At 35.4% G+C, this 19777-nt stretch overlaps 1 protein-coding gene across 3 annotated transcripts in view; it reads left to right on the forward strand.

The window, feature by feature from the left end:
* HAUS6 (HAUS augmin like complex subunit 6) overlaps positions 1-19777 on the forward strand; it is a 47979-nt gene that overhangs the window by 1738 nt on the left and 26464 nt on the right. Inside the window, exons 1-8 of one of the 3 annotated variants that reach the window (XM_059924666.1) lie at positions 1372-1937; positions 3276-3371; positions 4692-4770; positions 5282-5414; positions 7705-7852; positions 9248-9313; positions 9617-9665; positions 18999-19169. In XM_059924666.1, the coding sequence (XP_059780649.1) occupies positions 3280-3371; positions 4692-4770; positions 5282-5414; positions 7705-7852; positions 9248-9313; positions 9617-9665; positions 18999-19169 (738 nt within the window). In that variant the 5' untranslated portion in view covers positions 1372-1937; positions 3276-3279. Of the gene's footprint in view, positions 1-1371; positions 1938-3275; positions 3372-4513; positions 4545-4691; positions 4771-5281; positions 5415-7704; positions 7853-9247; positions 9314-9616; positions 9666-18998; positions 19170-19777 lie in introns of those variants that run through there. The other 2 variants (XM_059924664.1, XM_059924667.1) reach the window with 2 other exon arrangements.

Below are 19777 nucleotides of genomic sequence, written 5' to 3' on the forward strand. Positions count from 1 at the left end.
TAGCATTTATCAGGTTATGATTATGTATTAATAAATGCGCCACCTATCTCACATGATTTGATGCCCCCCGTATGGCAGAGAAGCTTAAAGCTTCTCCCAGGCCTCCCCTGAGGATGGTTCCCATTGCCACTGCATCGTCTCTATTGTTTTGGCAATCTTAGTTTTCTCTGCTCTGGCTTATTCAATTGCAGTCTTCTTTCTGCCTTTGAAAATTAAATAAAATCTGCCAAGTTCTGGTTCAGTGATGATATTTTTTTTTTTTAAACATTTTCATAGATTCCCCCCCCGCCCCCCTCCCCCCCTGCCCCATGTCTTTAGAGTTGTCTCAGTTCGTTAGTGGGAGGGATATACTAAAACAGATGTCCCCTTTAAAATGCTTTAAGCATGAATGTGGCATCAAATTTACTTCAAAATTAAAAAAATTTTTTGATTCACTTATGTTTACATATGTTAGAATTCATTCTTTTTGGTGTGCAGTTCTATGTGTTTCTAGTTTCTGTGAGCATGTAATTGTGTAGCCACTTTTCTTATAAAGTTAAATGTACATTTAACATATGATCCAGCAATTCCATTCCTAGGCATTTGCCCAAAAGATTTGCATTTTGGAAAAATCATTCTGGTTGTATTACAGAGAATGGATTAGAGGGGGAATCAGGGCTTTGCAGTTAGGTAGACCTAAACTAAGGAGTCAGTAGGAATGGAAAGGAAAGGTCATTCATTCATTTGTGGGGTTTTTTTGTTTTTTCGTTTTTTTGTGTTTTGTTTTTTTTGCTTGGAAGGTGATTCGCTTTTATTTATTTTGCCAGTGAATGTATAAGAGCAACAGTATACATTCTTTTGTCATCTATTTAGGAAAAATTTTAAAAGCTGAAGGATAATGTCGAGCCATATTCACTATGAGATATAAACCTAAACAAAATTTCTATTCCAAGGAAGAAAAAATCCAGTCTTCCCAAAGGAAGACTTTGCCTGCTTTCCTTACATTGAAATGCAAGTATTGCTGAAAACCAGTTTTTAATCCTCCACTTGATACACAGCCTGAAGTGTAATTAGCTAAATTTGCAAGAGGGGGTTATTTTGTTAGGGTCCAAGATGTGTCTTTATCACACAGCAATGTGTGTGTGTGTGTGTGTGTGTGTTTATCTATTTATTTTTGGCTGCGTTGGGTCTTTGTTGCTGCGAGCAGGCTTTCTCTAGTTGCGGCGAGTGGTGGCTACTCTTCGTTGCGGTGCGTGGGTGTCTCATTGCAGCGGCCTCTCTTGTTGCAGAGCACGGGCTCTAGGCACGCGGGCTTCAGTAGTTGTGGCTCCTGGGCTTAGTTGCTCCGCGGCATGTGGGATCTTCCTGGACCAGGGCTCGAACCCATGTCCCCTGCATTGGCAGGCGGATTCTTAACCACTGTGCCACCAGGGAAGTCCCACAATGTGCTTTTTACAAGCAGACTTGTGGACCATGACTAAAGGACATGTACAGATTCCAGTTCAATACATGGCAAGGCATTTAAGGAGCTGCCAATAGAGCTGACTTTTTGATTATTCTAGAAAGTAGAGACTCATCAACGAACACAGTAATCCCATTCTGCAAAGCTGGAGGCTGGCTAAAAGGAGCATTCCCACCAGACTTTCTGTGCCATAGCAAAGGAGATGCACGGTCTGTGGCTGGGTAGACTAAGATATTGTTTGACCTACTGTACAACCGTGCACTTTATAACAGGGTAAAATTGCAGTAGTAAATTGTCTAACATTTTTCTGAGGTTATATTCCATAAGCTTAAAATTCAGATGTACTTATTTAAAGCATTCAAAACACTGGGCTCTAAGAATGTTTATGCATAAGGTTAATATCTGCCCTATAGAGATTTATATATTTTCTGCACAAATACCTCCAGTTTATCTGAACACATCGGTTTTGGACCAGCAGCTCCTGGCAGTGGGCGAGGTGGGTTTCCAGAAATCAGCACAGGTGCATTTGGTAAAAGTTCGGCAGGAACCAGGCCCATCCCAGGATGTGGTAAGTAGGGATTGAAAGCCATGGCAGGATTAGCTGCCAGGGATGGAGTCACAGGAAAAGAAGTAAGTGATGACATTTGAGCATTTTGGAGCATAAACTGCATCTGCTCGGCGAACATGGCTGCAGCAGTCTTTTGTTGAATCAGATTGTTCCGTCCATTAATTTCCAGCTGCATTTTTAAATGTGGAGGAGCGTGGAGGTACTTGCAGTTCTCTCTAGCACACCAACCCTTAAGGTCATAAGCAGCCCCCTCCATGGAATCAGCCCAGGCTCTACTAGGCCTTCAGTTGCCCGGAGCAAAGCAGAAGGCACTCTCAGCCCCCCCATTCATTTGTTTATTCAACAGATATTAATTGAGCACAGTATTGGACCTGGGTATACAGTGGTGAACAGAGCAAATGTAAACTTTTCCCGTATAAAATTTCAGTCCAGTGGGTGAGCAAACCTTTAACAAATATCTTTTTAAAAATTAGAAGTGTTGAAGAGAACAGTATACTATATGAAAAAAATAACAGGTTTGAGAGATGATAAGGAGGTAGGAACTTCATTTGTATTTGTTGAGGAATAGAAACATTCCAAGGATAAAAGAGTTTGACAAAAGTATAAGCATGGGAATTTTAATGTTAACTCTTTTTTTCCAACTCAAAAAAGCTTATTTCAGGAAAATAGCTTTATGTGTTCACGGGAGTACTCAGATCTATTTGTCATGTCATCTGTATTATGAGGATAATCAAACTGCTTTCTAATGTTGGGATTAGATAAAATACTTCATGTTAAAGCTGCAAGCACAGGTATTAACTTCATATGATTGCAATGAAGATTAGATGAGTTGCTGCTTGTAAAAGGCTTAATTAAAATAATATCTGATAAATAATAAACTCAATAAGTATTTAGCTGTTTTTATTGTCAGAAAATGTTGGTGTGTATCATCATTTTCACCATATCTTAGGCCATGGTTTTCTCTCTACCTGATTAGGCTTTCCTTTTCTTTTTGTAGAATGTTTTCATTGCGGTAAAGCCAAGTTCTACTAGTTTTCTTCTATTCGATCTACATTTTCAGAATGAAAACAAAAACTTGTATGTGTTTAATTGTTTATAAATATATACATGAATTAGAAAAATTGATTTGCCTTGACCTCTTGAACAGAATGAAAAATATTAATGGGTCAGACTCTTACACAGCTTTTGATGATGCTTAGTTTTATTAACCTTTTTCTTTTCTTCTTTTTTTTTTTTTCCTGCTTCTATTTCTTTTTAAACCATTAGGAACATGTTTGACAAGTTGAACCGTGATGCCTTTCAGATAGTTTCTTATTTTTTGTTTCAAACGCTTGACCAGTCTCTCACTAAAGAAGTTTTCAAGTGAGTAAAAGTTATTTCATTTTCTTTTTGTAAGGGATTTAAAAAGGGATTATGACTTTATATAAGCCAGAATTTCAACTTTGGACTTCAACTATTATTTTGAATGGATGTTATAAAAATTAGGCTTGAGTCTTACAAATTTAGTACTTACCCTTTATAAATCTGAGTGATTTTTGTTTTGTAAAATTATTGTAAATTAAAATAAAAATATAAAAATGTGAATATTCACTAGCCTTGGTTCTGAGTTATTTTGCATGTGATTTGGGTTTTGTCTATAAGAAAAAGTGTTCAAATTTGTTTTAATATTTATATTGTGCCCTCATCCTCTTATATAGTAAGTCCATTGTTTAGGGCATTGTTTTTATTTGTGATAATTTATTTTTAATATTTTGCCTGCAGTTAAAGTTATGAGTGACCAGGAGAACAGGTGTATTTGAAACGTATTTTCGAAATCCCTATCATTAAGGTATAGGGCTTCCTCTGCTCACATAAAAATAGATTTTTTGATTTTTTTTCTAGATTATAAACAAAATACAGCTTACTTTAACCAGTTCGGCAAATACAGAAAAAGTTAAAGAAGGAAGTAAAAATTATTCCCAAACCCAACTAGAGAATATCACTGTTGACATTCCAGCTTTTTAGTCTTTTTTTCTTTGCATACTTAATATTTTTCTATGAATATAGCATGTATGTTATGCTATAGAAATACAAAAAAAAATGGGACCCTAATCAAATAATTGCCTTAGAATAAAAATTTAGACAAAACATTATAAGGTGAAAGCAATAGGCAAATTTTAAAGTTCATTATTTTTGACTGAAACTGAATTTTTAATAATTTCATATCTTGTTTGTCCACAAAACAGTAGCACCCCTGACTGTAATATAGGTTATCTCTAGGGGTCATGATCTCTTATGCCATTCTTTCTGTGCTTTTCATGTGTAACCATGTGTTTTTCTCTCTTTTTCCCCAGGCATTATTATCCTAATTTATTTTTACCATCTTTATGCATTAGTCCAGTGAATTCATTGAGAGTGTTGTCTTCTTTAGCTGATTTTCAGTAATTTTAATAGTGATTCATCCCTATATTTAACTTATATATTCATTGATTATTTGCACTAAACTGAATTCAACCCTATAGATATTCATAAAGAAAAAGACCTAATTTCTTACAGGTTGGTGTTTCTCTTTAGTTGAAATTTATGAATGTTAGCCTTGATTTAGCATTAATATTTCTAGTATAGGAGATAAGTTTGATGTTTTAAAATTTTGCTGAGTTTGGTTTTTTATTCATAATTCTAATTTTTATTTTTGTTTTAAAGACTTTGTTGGCCTCCATTTGACCAAAAAAGTGATACTGAATTCCGAAAACATTGCTGTGAATGGTTAAAAAAGATTTCTGTAAGTATTTTCTTTCTGAAAGATGCAAACGTTTAAGAGGTAATTTTTTTCTGGCTTTATTGAGGTACATTAATTTTTTTAGAGGTGAAATCTTTTTAATGCTTTTATGCTAACAGTATAAGCAAGAAATACTAATCAGGATAATACTTTCTGGTGGTTTTTGGTTGGGATTCTGTATATTTTTGGGAAGCCAGCTTTGTTGGCTAAGTGCATTAGAAATAGATTTTTGAATTCCTGGGAATCTATATCACAGTTTTTGTTTAAAGAAAAATTTTTTTTACCATAGATTATTTTAGCTTATATCCCTAAATAGTATCAATAATTGTGGCTTTAAATTTTAATTGCTTTTTGTGACTGAGTCCACCAAGAGTTTAGAAGGATTCAAAAATTCAACTTGTGGTTCAAATGGAATAATTCTGGTAAACCCTGTTATGCTTCAAAACAGTATGATGTAAATATAAAGGTTGTTGTTGTTAAGATCTTCAAATCATCTTGTTTCTTTTTTCCATAGGCTGAATGTGGAAGTAACTTCCCTCAAGTTGTTGGTTCACTATTTCTTTCTCCTGGTGGTCCTAAGTTTATTCATCTGATGTATCACTTTGCAAGATTTGTTGCAATAAATTATATAAAAACCCATTCTAAAAGTAAGTTAAACTTACAGTAGGAGTTTTTTCTGTTTTGATTCTTAAGTTTTTATTATTTTTTTATGATTTGTGAATCATTAAGAGATTTTAATAAAATGAAATAAGATAAAAATATTACTTTACCTCAAAAGGCAAATGGTTAATATTTTATTGGAACTGTAGTTTGAAATCCTCTTGTAATGAACATAGGTAGCAATACAGATTATTTTCTTATGTTCTAATACAGGGGTTGGGAAACATTTTCTGTGTGAGGCCTGACAGTAAATATTGTATACTTTGTGGACCACATAAGAGTGTCTGTCACATATACCTGTTTGTGAGTTTTTTTTTATTTTTATTTTTTGTAATATAACCCCTTAAAAATGTAGAAAGCAGTCCTAGCTTTCTGACCTCAGAAAAACAGCCAGTGGGCCAGGTTAGACCTGCAGATTATAGTTTGCCTATAATTCATTGTATTAAATGTTGTGTTGAATTTGTTAGAGATTTATTTTGGCTACTGGCAATGTGTTGGAATATTTTGGTTCACAATTGCTGTTTTAAAGGGATTTGATCTATTTGCTAAATTATAGAAACAAAATATTGGGTTTTTCAGCTAAGACTTAAAAGAATGCTATTTGTAGCTTACTAAGTTTGCTGCTCAGTTTAATTGAGTTATGCTCATAAAACATGGGAGGTAAAAACTGGAAAAGTTGATGCAATAATATCCCATCTTCCAATTTCTAGAGGCAACCATTGCTGACATTTTGGTTTGTTTTCTTTTAGGTGTTTTTTGTTGTTGTTTGTTTGTTTTTTAATGCACATATTATATGTTTTAATTATTTTGAATAAATGATAGATTCTCATGATTCAAAAATCAGAAAGTGAAAAGTCTGTCTTCCATCTCTAACTACCTAGTTTCCCTTCCCAGAAGCAACCATTGTAATGAATAATACTAGCAAATGTGTGTATATTCTTTTTTTTTAAACCCTAAATGGTGACATACATCTGGTTTTGAATCTTGTGTTTTTTATGCAACAGTGTACATTGGAGATCATCCCATGTCAGTTCATAGATCTTCCTTACTCTGTCTCTCTCTTAAGAACTGCATATTTGAATGGATGTGTCAGTGTATTTAATCACACATTTGTTCTGAAATCAGTTCTGCTGACAGTTGGCATTTTTCCTAATCTTTTGCTATAAAAACAATGCTACAGTGACAAACTTTATACATATATCATTTTGTGTATGTTCAAGTATATATTGTGTGTGTGTGCATATATATATATGTATATATGCACCCAAACACATACCTTTTTTCCAGTTTATCTTTTGTGTGTGATTTTTTAAAACATGTACATGTGATCTTGCTTTATAAGCATTTACATATTTTAAATTTAATGTAATGTAAGCATTTTACCAGCTTTTCTATTAGATGATTTATTCCAGTTACATGTAACCCAAACTATTTTATATGAATTATGTGTATTTGGATTTAGCAAGAGTTTATTGTACATAAGGCTTTTAAGCATGGGTTGTCATATTTCTCATTTAAAGCAGTTTCATTCAACATATTCAGTCTCTAGGTGACTTCTACATCCAGCGAATTCATCCCCTGTTAAATATTTAGGAGTTTTGGTTATTTCTTTGTGGGTAATCTAGGACCTGGATTTACAATGTTAAGTATGGTGTGGGGTCACTATTTTCCAGAATATCCATCTTTATTGTATTGCCATCTTAAAGTAGGATTTATTACATTTTATTACAGTGAAAACCTGGCCTGTCAAATGTTTAGATGGATTGTTCTCAGGGTCTGCTTTGATCATTAGTAACATAGCCAAGAATTACTTGAGAAATGGAGATTGGTTTTATTTGGTTGTCTTGTCCTGTTGGTCTTACTAGGAAGAAAGGTACGCTGATGGCAGCAATGAAGGTGATGTGATCTCACCTCATCTCTTTTAATTGATTTTCTTCCTTTGTTGTTAAAAGATCAGTTAAGAAGTTGCTTATGTGTAATGATGTATTTGTTCATGGATGTATCACGCTGTGATAATAAGAATTACTTTGGGCACATGGACTCTGAGAATTTTTAATTATGTAAAATACCTCAACTTCAGATATCCTTTTTTATTGCCTCCTTTAAAAATAGGTCATCCTTGCTTTCGCTGAAATTAGTTGTATCTTTTTGTATATGTGGCATACCAGCTTTTAAGGAGTTGTTAGTTAAATGAGGTTGTTAATCTCTCAATAATCTCACATTTTTATATTTATTAGCTTGTAAGTCTAAGTTTTGTATATTTTGTGTTCTGTGTAGATTCTTCTGTACATTTTACAGAGACATTTAACTTAAAGCCACAAGATTTGCACAAGTGCATTGCCAGATGCCATGTAGCACGTAACAGATTTTTACAAATTTTGCAAAGAGAAGATTGTGTTACCCGAAAATACCAGGAAAATGCACAGTAAGTAATACTTTGAAAGTTAGAAAACGTAAATTCCTTTCTTTTTGAACAAATGTCATCAATATCCTTTCTTTTTTTTTTTAACCCATTGATGTATGCACTTTATTTTTTTATTTTTTAATTCCATCAGTATTTATTTATTTAATTAATTTATTTTTGACTGTGTTGGGTCTTCGTTGCTGTGCGCAGGCTTTCTCTAGTTGCGGTGAGTGGGGGCTACTCTTCGTTGCGGTGCACGGGCTTCTCATTGGGGTGGCTTCTCTTGTTGCGGAGCACGGGTTCTAGGCGCGCGGGCTTCAGTAGTTGTGGCACGTGGGCTCAGTAGTTGTGGCGCACGGGCTTAGTTGCTCTGTGGCATGTGGGATCTTCCCGGACCAGGGCTCGAACCTGTGTCCCCTCCACTGGCAGGCAGATTCTTAACCACTGCGCCACCAGGGAAGTCCCTCATCAATATCCTTTCAATGGCAATAATTCATGTCTACCTCAAACCCCCTGGCTGTTATCTTTCCATTTTAAAACCTGATAACTTCTGAATAAAATGTTTTAAAACTTTAGGCATACTGTAAATGAAAGTTTAGAGAAAAGGAAGATATCATTTTAGTTCAAAAACTCAATTTCTTTAGGTGCTTTTTCTTTTAAACATGGAAATAAATTTTTAAGCTGTAATTATAGTGCTTATTCTATTTTGTATCCTTTTTTCTCTTAATATTTCATTCTATAAATTTTTCCATATTGCCATAATGTATTACTTTTAATTTCTACTTAGTGTCTTAGTTGAAGAGGTATTCCATAGTTTCTTTAGCCATTTTATACTGTCTTATATTTACGTATATCTATTCAGCACTTTTTTTTCTTGAGTTACTTCTATGTGCTGGATATTGGTTATACACTAGTCCTACAACATTAAACAAGACAAGCAAGGTTCTTACTCTCAAGACATAAATTGTGTCCAATTTTTTACAATTATAAGCAACTATAGTAAGATAACTTTTTAAATGCTGTTATCTATTCCAAAAGCTACAAAATCCTTTGAAATCTCCTTAAAACTACAATGTTGCCTGTTTTAGGTAACATTTAAAATTATCCCCTAGGTATGTGAGATAAGGATAAGAGAGCGGAGTAGCTTTAACTGACCTCCAACAGTTTTACTTGAAGTCAGAGAGTATATGAGCCAAGAAGTCCTGGTCCTTTTCAATAGCCGCCTATATGTTAGACAACTCCTGTAACTCTTAAAGGGAGTCCAGAGTCCCTTTATGACTGGCTGTTGGGTATATTTGGAAGAGTAGTCCTCAGAGGCCTTGAGCAAAGATATGAAATGAGGGAAAATATCAAAGCAGGCTATACTAGTTAGTTGTAATAGATTTACAGTTGTCATTTTTTTATGTTTTCTTGCAGATTATCAGTTAAACAAATACAAAATTTGAGATCAGAATGTATAGGACAGCAAAACCAGATAAAAAAGTAAGTGACTTTTAGAGTTGAAAGTTCCTTGAGATACTAGTTTAGCCTCCTGCATGTTACCGGTAAGGAAACTGAGATTAGTTAAAATAACATATCAATAGCTAGTTGATAATAGGACAAGAACATAATTCTGATTCCTAGTCCAGTTCTAATAAATTATGATAGCTTTGAGCTTGAATTTTATTTTGGCTTTTAATAGGAATGGTTGTTAGCGGGTGGGTTTGCAGATTAATTAGCTTTTTGGATGGTAAATTACCATATGCTTTTTTTATTGACTAATGAGATTATTTAATTTTTAACTAGAATGGAACCCTATGATGACCAAAGTAATATACAAGAGAAAATTCAAAAGGTGAGACTTTTTTTTGAATTTTATTTTATTTTTTATACAGCAGGTTCTTATTAGTTTTGTATTTTATACATATAGTGTATATATGTCAATCCCAATCTCCCAATTCATCGCCCCCCCCACCCCATTCCCCCCTTGGTGTCCATATGTTTGTTCTCTACATCTGTGTCTCTATTTCTGCCTTGCATACTGGTTCATCTGTACCATTTTTCTAGATTCCACATACATGCGTTAATACATGATATTTGTTTTTCTCTTTCTGGCTTACTTCACTCTGTATAAGAAAGTCTCTAGGTCCTTCCACGTCTCTACAAATGACCCAATTTCGTTCCTTTTTTTGGCTGAGTAATACTCCATTGTATATATGTACCACATCTTCTTTATCCATTCGTCTGTCGATGGGCATTTAGGTTGCTTCCATGACCTGGCTGTTGTAAATAGTGCTGCAGTGAACATTGGGGTGCATGTGTCTTTTTGAATTATGGTTTTCTCTGAGTATATGCCCAGTAGTGGGATTGCTGGGTCATATGGTAATTCTGTTTTTAGTTTTTTAAGGAACCTCCATACTGTTCTCCATAGTGGCTGTATCAATTTACATTCCCACCAACAGTGCAAGAGGGTTCCCTTTTCTCTACACCCTCTCCAGCACTTATTGTTTATAGATTTTCTGATGATGCCCATTCTGACCGGTGTGAGGTGATACTTCATTGTAGTTTTGATTTGCATTTCTCTAATAATTAGTGGTGTTGAGCAGCTTTTCATGTGCCTCTTGGCCATCTGTATGTCTTCTTTGGAGAGATGTCTATTTAGGTCTTCTGCCCATTTTTTGATTGGGTTGTTTGTTTTTTTAATATTGAGCTGCATTTTTTAATATTGAGTTGTATATATATTTTGGAGATTAATCCTTTGTCCGTTAATTCGTTTGCAAATATTTTCTCCCATTCTGAGGGTTGTCTTTTCGTCTTGTTTATAGTTTCCTTTGCTATGCAAAAGCTTTCACGTTTCATTAGGTCCCATTTGTTTGTTTTTATTTCCATTACTCTAGGAGGTGGGTCAAAAAAGATCTTGCTGTGATTTATGTCAAAGAGTGTTCTTCCTCTGTTTTCCTCTAAGAGTTTTATAGTGTCCGGTCTTACGTTTAGGTCTCTAATCCATTTTGAGTTTATTTTTGTGTTTGGTGTTAGGGAGTGTTCTAATTTCATTCTTTTACATGTAGCTGTCCAGTTTTCCCAGCACCGTTTATTGAAGAGACTGTCTTTTCTCCATTGTATATCCTTGCTTCATTTGTCATAGATAAGTTGACTGTAGGTGAGTGGGTTTATCTATGGGCTTTCTATCCTGTTCCATTGATTGATATTTCTGTTTTTGTGCCAGTACCATATTGTCTTGATTACTGTAGCTTTGTAGTATAGTCTGAAGTCAGGGAGCCTGATCCTTCCAGCTCCATTTTTCTTTCTCAAGTTTGCTTTGGCTATTCGGGGTCTTTTGTGTTTCCATACAAATTGTAAACTTTTGTTCTAATTCTGTAAAAAATGCTATTGGTAATTTGATAGGGATTGCATTGAATCTGTCAATTACTTTGGGTAGTATAGTCATTTTCACAATGTTGATTCTTCCAATCCAAGAACATGGTATATCTCTCCATCTGTTTGTGTCATCTTTGATTTCTTTCATCAGTCTCTTTTTTTTTTTTTTTTTCATCAGTGTCTTACAGTTCTCTGAGTACAGGTCTTTTACCTTCTAAAGTAGATTTATTCCTAGGTATTTTATTCTTTTTGTTGCAGTGGTGAATGGGATTGTTTCCTTAATTTCTCTTTCTGATCTTTCGTTGTTAGTGTGTAGGAATGCAAGAGATTTCTGTGCATTAATTTTGTATCCTGCAACTTTACCAAGTTCATTGATTAGCTCTAGTAGTTTTCTGGTAGCATCTTTAGGATTTTCTGTGTGCAGTATCATGTCATCTGCAAACAGTGACAGTTTTACTTCTTCTTTTCCAATTTGTATTCCTTTTATTTCTTTTTCTTTTCTGATTGCCGTAGCTAGGACTTCCAAAACTATGTTGAATAATAGTGGCGAGTGTGGACCTCCTTGTCTTGTTCCTGATCTTAGAGGAAGTGTGTTCAGTTTTTCACCATTGAGAATGATGTTTGCTGTGGGTTTGTCATATATGGCCTTTATTATGTTGAGGTAGGTTCCCTCTATGCCCACTTTCTGGAGAGTTTTATCATAAATGGGTGTTGAATTTTGTCAAAAGCTTTTTCTGCATCTATTGAGATGATCGTATGGTTTAAATTCTTCAATTTGTTGATATGGTGTATCACATTGTGTATATTGAAGAATCCTTGCATCCCTGGGATAAATCCCACTTGATCGTGGTGTATGATCCTTTTAATGTGTTGTTGGATTCTGTTTGCTAGTATTTTGTTGAGGATTTCTGCATCTATATTCATCAGTGATATTGGTCTGTAATTTTCTTTTTTTGTAGTGTCTTTGTCTGGTTTTGGTATCAGGGTGATGGTGGCCTCATAGAATGAGTTTGGGAGTGTTCCTTCCTCTGCCATTTTTTGGAAGAATTTGAGAAGGATAGGTGTTAGCTCTTCTCTAAATGTTTGATAGAATTCACCTGTGAAGCCATCTGGTCCTGGACTTTTGTTTGTTGGAAGATTTTTAATCACAGTTTCAATTTCATTCCTTGTGATTGGTCTGTTCATATTTTCTGTTTCTTCCTGGTTCAGTCTTGGAAGGTTATACCTTTCTAAAAATTTGTCCATTTCTTCCAGGTTGTCCATTTTATTGGCATAAAGTTGCTTGTAGTAGTCTCTTAGGATGCTTTGTATTTCTGCGGTGTCTGTTGTAACTTCTCCTTTTTCATTTCTAATTTTATTGATTTGAGTCCTCTCCCTCTCTTTCTTGATGAGTCTGGCTAATGGCTTATCAATTTTGTTTATCTTCTCAAAGAACCAACTTTTAGTTTTATTGATCTTTGCTATTGTTTTCTTTGTTTCTATTTCATTTATTTCTGCTCTGATCTTTATGATTTCTTTCCTTCTGCTAACTTTGGGTTTTGTTTGTTCTTCTTTCTCTAGTTTCTTTAGGTGTAAGGTTAGATAGTTTACTTGAGATTTTTCTTGTTTCTTTAGGTAGGCTTGTATAGCTATAAACTTCCCTCTTAGAACTGCTTTTGCTGCATCCCATAGGTTTTGGGTCGTCGTGTTTTCATTGTCATTTGTCTCTAGGTATTTTTTGATTTCCTCTTTGATTTCTTCAGTGATCTCTTGGTTATTTAGTAACGTATTGTTTAGCCTCCATGTGTTTGTGTTTTTTATGTTTTTTTCCCTGTAACTCATTTCTAATCTCATAGCGTTGTGGTCAGAAAAGATGCTTGATATGATTTCAATTTTCTTAAATTTACTGAGGCTTGATTTGTGACCCAAGATGTGATCTATCCTGGAGAATGTTCCGTGTGCACTTGAGAAGAACGTGTAATCTGCTGTTTTTGGATGGAATGTCCTATATATATCAATTAAATCTATCTGGTCTATTGTGTCATTTAAAGCTTCTGTTTCCTTATTTATTTTCATTTTGGATGGTCTGTCCATTGGTGTAATTGAGGTGTTAAAGTCCCCCACTATGATTGTGTTACTGTCAATTTCCTCTTTTATAGCTGTTAGCAGTTGCCTTATGTATTGAGGTGCTTCTATGTTGGGTGCATATATATTTATAATTGTTATATCTTCTTCTTGGATTGATCCCTTGATCATTATGTAGTGTCCTTCCTTGTCTCTTGTAACATTCTTTATTTTAAAGTCTATTTTATCTGATATGAGTATAGCTACTCCAGCTTTCTTTTGATTTCCATTTGCATGGAATATCTTTTTCCATCCCCTCACTTTCAGTCTGTATGTGTCCCTAGGTCTAAAGTGGGTCTCTTGTAGACAGCATATATATGGGTCTTGTTTTTGTATCCATTCAGCCAGTCTATGTCTTTTGGTTGGGGCATTTAATCCATTCACATTTAAGGTAATTATCGATATGTACGTTCCTGTGACCATTTTCTTAATTGTTTTGGGTTTGTTTTTGTAGGTCCTTTTCTTCTCTTGTGTTTCCCACTTAGAGAAGTTCCTTTAGCATTTGTTGTAGAGCTGGTTTGGTGGTGCTGAATTCTCTTAGCTTTTGCTTGTCTGTAAAGCTTTTGATTTCTCCATCAAATCTAAATGAGATCCTTGCCGGGTAGAGTAATCTTGGTTGTAGGTTCTTCCCTTTCATCACTTTAAGTATATCATGCCACTCCCTTCTGGCTTGCAGAGTTTCTGCTGAGAAATCAGCTGTTAACCTTATGGGAGTTCCCTTGTATGCTATTTGTCGTTTTTCCCTTGCTGCTTTCAATAATTTTTCTTTGTCTTTATTTTTTGCCACTTTGATTACTTACTATGTGTCTCGGCGTGTTTCTCCTTGGGTTTATCGTGTATTGGACTCTCTGCGCTTCCTGGACTTAGGTGGCTATTTCCTTTCCCATGTTAGGGAAGTTTTCGACTATAATCTCTTCAAATATTTTCTCTGGTCCTTTCTCTCTCTCTTCTCCTTCTGGGACCCCTATAATGCGAATGTTGTTGCGTTTAATGTTGTCCCAGAGGTCTCTTAGGCTGTCTTCATTTCTTTTCATTCTTTTTTCTTTAGTCTGTTCTGCAGCAGTGAATTCCACCATTCTGTCTTCCAGGTCACTTATCCGTTCTTCTGCCTCAGTTATTCTGCTGTTGATTCCTTCTAGTGTAGTTTTCATTTCAGTTATTGTATTGTTCACCTCTGTTTGTTTGTTCTTTAATTCTTCTAGGTCTTTGTTAATTATTTCTTGCATCTTCTCAATCTTTGCCTCCATTCTTATTCCGAGGTCCTGGATCATCTTCACTATCATTATTCTGAATTCTTTTTCTGGAAGGTTGCCTATCTCCACTTCATTTAGTTGTTTTTCTGGGGTTTTTTCTTGTTCCTTCATCTGGTACATAGCCCTCTGCCTTTTCGTCTTGTCTATCTTTCTGTAACTGAGGTTTTTGGTCCACAGGCTGCAGGATTGTAGTTTTTCTTGCTTCTGCTGTCTGCCCTCTGGTGGTTGAGCCTATCTAAGAGGCTTGATGGGAGGCTCTGGTGGTGGGTAGAGCTGACTCTGTTTATGTTTTTTACGTTTTTTTCTCTGTAATTTATTTCTAATCTCAGAGTTGTGGTCGGAAAAGATGCTTGATGTGATTTCAGTTTTCTTAAATTTACTGAGACTGGATTTGTGACCCAAGATGTGATCTATCCTGGAGAATGCTCCGTGTGCACTTGGGAAGAAAATGTAATCTTTTGTTTTCAGATAGAATGTCCTGTAAATACCAATTAAATCTGTCTGGTCTGTTGTGTCATTTAAAGCTTGTGTTTCCTTATCAATTTTCTGTCTGGATGATCTGTCCATTGGTGTAGTGAGGTGTTAAAGTCCCCCAGTAGTATTGTGTTACTGTCGATTTCCTCTTTTATGGCTGTTAGCAGTTGCCTTAATGTATTGAGGTGCTTCTTTGTTGGGTGTATATGTATTTATAATTGTTATATCTTCTTCTTGGTTGATCCCTTGATCATTATGTGGTGTCCTTCCTTGTCTCTTGTAACATTCTTTATTTTAAAGTCTATTTTATCTGATATGAGTATTGCTACTCCAGCTTTCTTTTGATTTCCATTTGCATGGAATATCTTTTTTCATCCCCTCACTTTCAGTCTGTATGTGTCCCTAGGTCTGAAGTGGGTCTCTTGTAGACAGCATATATATGGGTCTTGTGTTTGTATCCATTCAGCAAGCCTGTGTCTTTTGGTTGGAGCATTTAATCCATTCAAATTTAAGGTAATTATCGATATGTATGTTCCTATGACCATTTTCTTAATTGTTTTGGGTTTGTTTTTGTAGGTCCTTTTCTTCTCTTGTGTTTCCCACTTAGAGAAGTTCCTTTAGCATTTGTTGTAGAGCTGGTTTGATGGTGCTGAATTCTCTTAGCGTTTGATTTTTCCATCGAATCTGAATGAGATCCTTGCCAGGTAGAGTAATCTTGGTTGTAGGTTCTTCCCTTTCATCACTTTAAGTATATCATGCCACTCCCTTCTGGCTTGTAGAGTTTCTGCTGAGAAGTCAGGTGTTAACCTTATGGGAGGTCTCTTGTATGTTATTTGTTGTTTTTCCCTTGTTGCTTTTAATAATTTTTCTTTGTCTTTAGTTTTTGTTAATTTCATTACTTTGTGTCTTGGCATGTTTCTTCTTGGGTTTATCCCGCCTGGGACTCTGCGCTTCCTGGACTTAGGTGGCTATTTCCTTTCCCATGTTAGGGAAGTTTTCAACTATAATCTCCAAATATTTTCTCGGGTCCTTTCTCTCTCTCTTCTCCTTCTGGGACCCCTATAATGCGAATGTTCGTGTGTTTAATGTTGTTCCAGAGGTCTCTTAGGCTGTCTTTATTTCTTTTCATTCTTTTTTCTTTATTCTGTTCCACGGCAGTGATTTCCACCATTTTGTCCTCCAGGTCACTTATCCATTCTTCTGCCTCAGTTATTCTGCTATTGATTCCTTCTAGTGTATTTTTTGTTTTCAGTTATTGTATTGTTCATCTCTGTTTGTTTGTTCTTTAATTCTTCTAAGTGTTTGCTCTTTAATTCTTCCAGGTCTTTGTTAAACATTTCTTGCATCTTCTCGATCTTTGCCTCCATTCTTTTTCCGAGGTCCTGGATCATCTTCACTGTCATTATTCTGAATTATTTTTCTGGAGGGTTGCCTATCTCCACTTCATTTAGTTGTTTTTCTGGGGTTTTATCTTGTTCCTTCATCTGGTACATAGTCCTCTGCTGTTTCATTTTGTCTGTCTTTCTGTGAATGTGGTTTTCGTTTCACAGGCTGCAGGATTATAGTTCTTTTTGCTTCTGCTGTCTGCCCTCTGGTGGGTGAGGCTACCTAAGAGGCTTGTGGAAGCTTCCTGATGGGAGGGACTGGTCAAGACAACTTTTGAAGGGAGAAATTTAATCTTTCTTTTGTGTTATGCAGTGTTTACTTACTTAATTGAACTCGTATATCTCTCTTTGTAACAGTGTTTTTGTTTTTCTTTTTTTTACTCATTATAAGTGATATATGTATAAAAGTATTAACAGGGTGCCTTTAAAACACTTGAATATAATGGAAAAATTAGCTTATAATCTATCAGACTAAATATATACAAAAGCAGTTTTAAATTAACCAGTTTAAATTTGGGTAATTTAAAATCTTTCATGCCAGCAGGGAAAATCCAGCTTGATTCCACCTTAATCAGTAATATTTATCTAAATAAAATACATTACGTGAAGGCAGATGGTAAATATGGAAGAAAGATGAGAAGTCATGTTGAGGCTGACATGGCAGTAGAGAGGAATCTGGCAGATATAAATGATCTGAGGCTTTCAGAGGTTGGCTTTAACAAATGTGGGTAGGAGTGTTTTCTTAGGCCTTTGTGTTTGGATGAAATCTCTCTCAAGCTCTTTGTTCTGATTCTATGGTCACCAAGCTGCTTTGGGGTATTAATTTGGCTTTTTAGGCACTTTGTCACTGGAAAAGGTGAGTGCCCTCCTCAGGAAGTAATTATTCATTAATTCAGTGAATATTTATTGATCACCTGCCATTTGCTAGGCATTCTTCTAGATATTATGGACTAGAGCACTGAAGAAGACAGGCAGAGTCACTTCCTTTATGGAGCTTCCAGTTTAGTGAATATGAATATTCCTATTCCTGAATGTAGTATCTTTGATTGTAGGCTTAATAGGTTAGGTTGGTATGAAACCCATTAAGAGTTTTCATAGCAGTCTCTCTTGAGTTTGGGTAGTGTTCAGTTTTCCCTGAGTCCATTCAACTTTGAGCCATTGAGAAGGTAAACTTCTAGATTTGAAAAATCTGAGAACCAGATCCTGGATCTTTGTATGTTCACCAAGGAAATGTCATCTTATGAGATCTTTAGATGCCCAGCCAATGAGTCTTCCTTTGGGGAAACAACTTTACTTTGTACTGTGAGAAGACACAGACAGTAACACAAATATAATTAGTGTGTTTCCCCTCCTCTTTCCCGCTTACGTAAATTCTTTTGAGGCATAACATACATATAAAAACGTGCCAAAATCGTAAGTGTGAAGCTTGACAAAATTCACAAAGTGGACACATCCATGTACCCAGCATCCAGTTAAAGAAACAAAATGTTACCTTCACCCCAGGAGCATTGAGCCCCCTTTCATTCACGACCATTTCCTTCCAAGGGTAAACACTATCCTCACTTCTTTTTTTGTTTGTTTTTTGAAAATTGTTTTATTTTATTTTATTTATTTTTGGCTGTATTGGGTCCTCATTGCTGCATGCAGGCTTTCTCTAGTTGCGGTGAGCAGGGGCTACTCTTCGTTGTGATGCGTGGGCATGGGCTTCTCATTGCGATGGCTTCTCTAGTTGTGGAGCATGGGCTCTAGGCACGCAGGCTTCAGTAGTTGTGGCTTGCGGCCTCCAGAGTGCAAGCTTAGTAGTTGTGGCGCACAGGCTTAGTTGCTCCGCGGCATGTGGGATCTTCCCGGACTAGGGATCGAATCCGTGTCTCCTGCATTGGCAGGCAGATTCTTAACCACTGCACCACCAGGGAAGCCCTATCCTCACTTCTTATGCTAAAGATTAGTTTTGCCCGTTCTTGAACTTTGTGTAAATGAGGAGTGTATAGAATATATTCTTTTGTGCTTGACTTCTTTCACTCATGCTGTTTTATCCATGCTGTTGTATGTGTTCATTCTCATTGCTGTATAATGTTCTATTTTATGATTATAGGAAAGTATACTTTTTATTCAAGGTAGTTCTTCTGGTTGATTGCAGTTTTTGAGTATTACAAATAGGAGTGCTGTGAACATTCTTGTATGTGAATTTAATAAACCTAGGTTAATATATGGTTTTCAGCATTTTAACTTTTTGAAACTTGAATGACTCTTAAAATTGATGTGTAGTGTTTTCTTTTTCTCCTGAAAATCTTTTATTTTCCCTGATGGCATGTCAGAATAGAGGAAATGCTAATTGCATCTCCGTAGTATAAGGTTTCTTAGATACGTTTTGCAAATCATAGTGGGCTAGATTCTCCTGAGAAATTCTTTAGTTTTAAAGTGCCCTTGAAAGTAATATCAGTGCTTTTAGACTGTTAAAGTAGTTAGTTTTCTTACCAGAAGCCATTCCAGGAATACCTAATTTGTTCCTAGGAATGAACATATATTTGTATTTTACATATCTTTATGTATAGATTATATATAGACTTTAATAATTTGTCTCTATTTTCGAAGGTTCGGTCTTTGTGGGCTTCAGTGAATGAAACACTCATGGTTTTGGAAAAAGAGAGAGAAGTTGTTAGTTCAGTCCTTAGTGTTGTTAACCAATATACTTTAGATGGAACTAATGTTGCTATCAATATTCCAAGGCTCTTACTTGACAAAATTGAGAAACAAATGTGTCAGGTAAGCATTCGATAATTAAGGGAGCTTTGAGAAAACTCCCTTCACATAATTTTTTTATATATTGTATATTGTTTTTCTCACAATGTTTATCTACTGTTTTCGGAATTTACCTTTGTGAATATATCTGGTAAATCTTTCATAAAGAGGGGTACTGTTGAACGTGTTTATATTCACATCTATCAACCTTTATTCATTGTCCGTACCTTGTACGGCACTACATCATATAGTGTAGAGAGTAGAAGGTACTTAGTAGGAAGATGATATGATACCTAGTTCTTTATAAATTCTCAAAGAGAGCACCAATGATCTCCTGAATGCTAAATTTCTTTATAAAAACTCTTCTATTCTCTCGTTTTTCTTTCATCTTGATGCTATTAAGTGTTTTAAGGTTTTTTCTTCCTTTAGGTTTTGTGACCTCAGTGTCTTTGCCTTCCTGTGGTGTTTCAGACTGCTGTCTCCAGTTTTCCACTGGTTCCTTTTTCTCTAACTTTTAAATGAACATGTTCCCCATGGTTCCTTTAATGCCCCCTTTTCTTTCCCACATTATAAATCCATCTGTATTTTCTTACCCAATTCCATGGCTTCATCAGCCTCCTATACAATAATAT

Source organism: Balaenoptera ricei, chromosome 6 (assembly GCF_028023285.1).
Source record: "Balaenoptera ricei isolate mBalRic1 chromosome 6, mBalRic1.hap2, whole genome shotgun sequence".
Classification (NCBI taxonomy): Eukaryota; Metazoa; Chordata; class Mammalia; order Artiodactyla; family Balaenopteridae; genus Balaenoptera; species Balaenoptera ricei.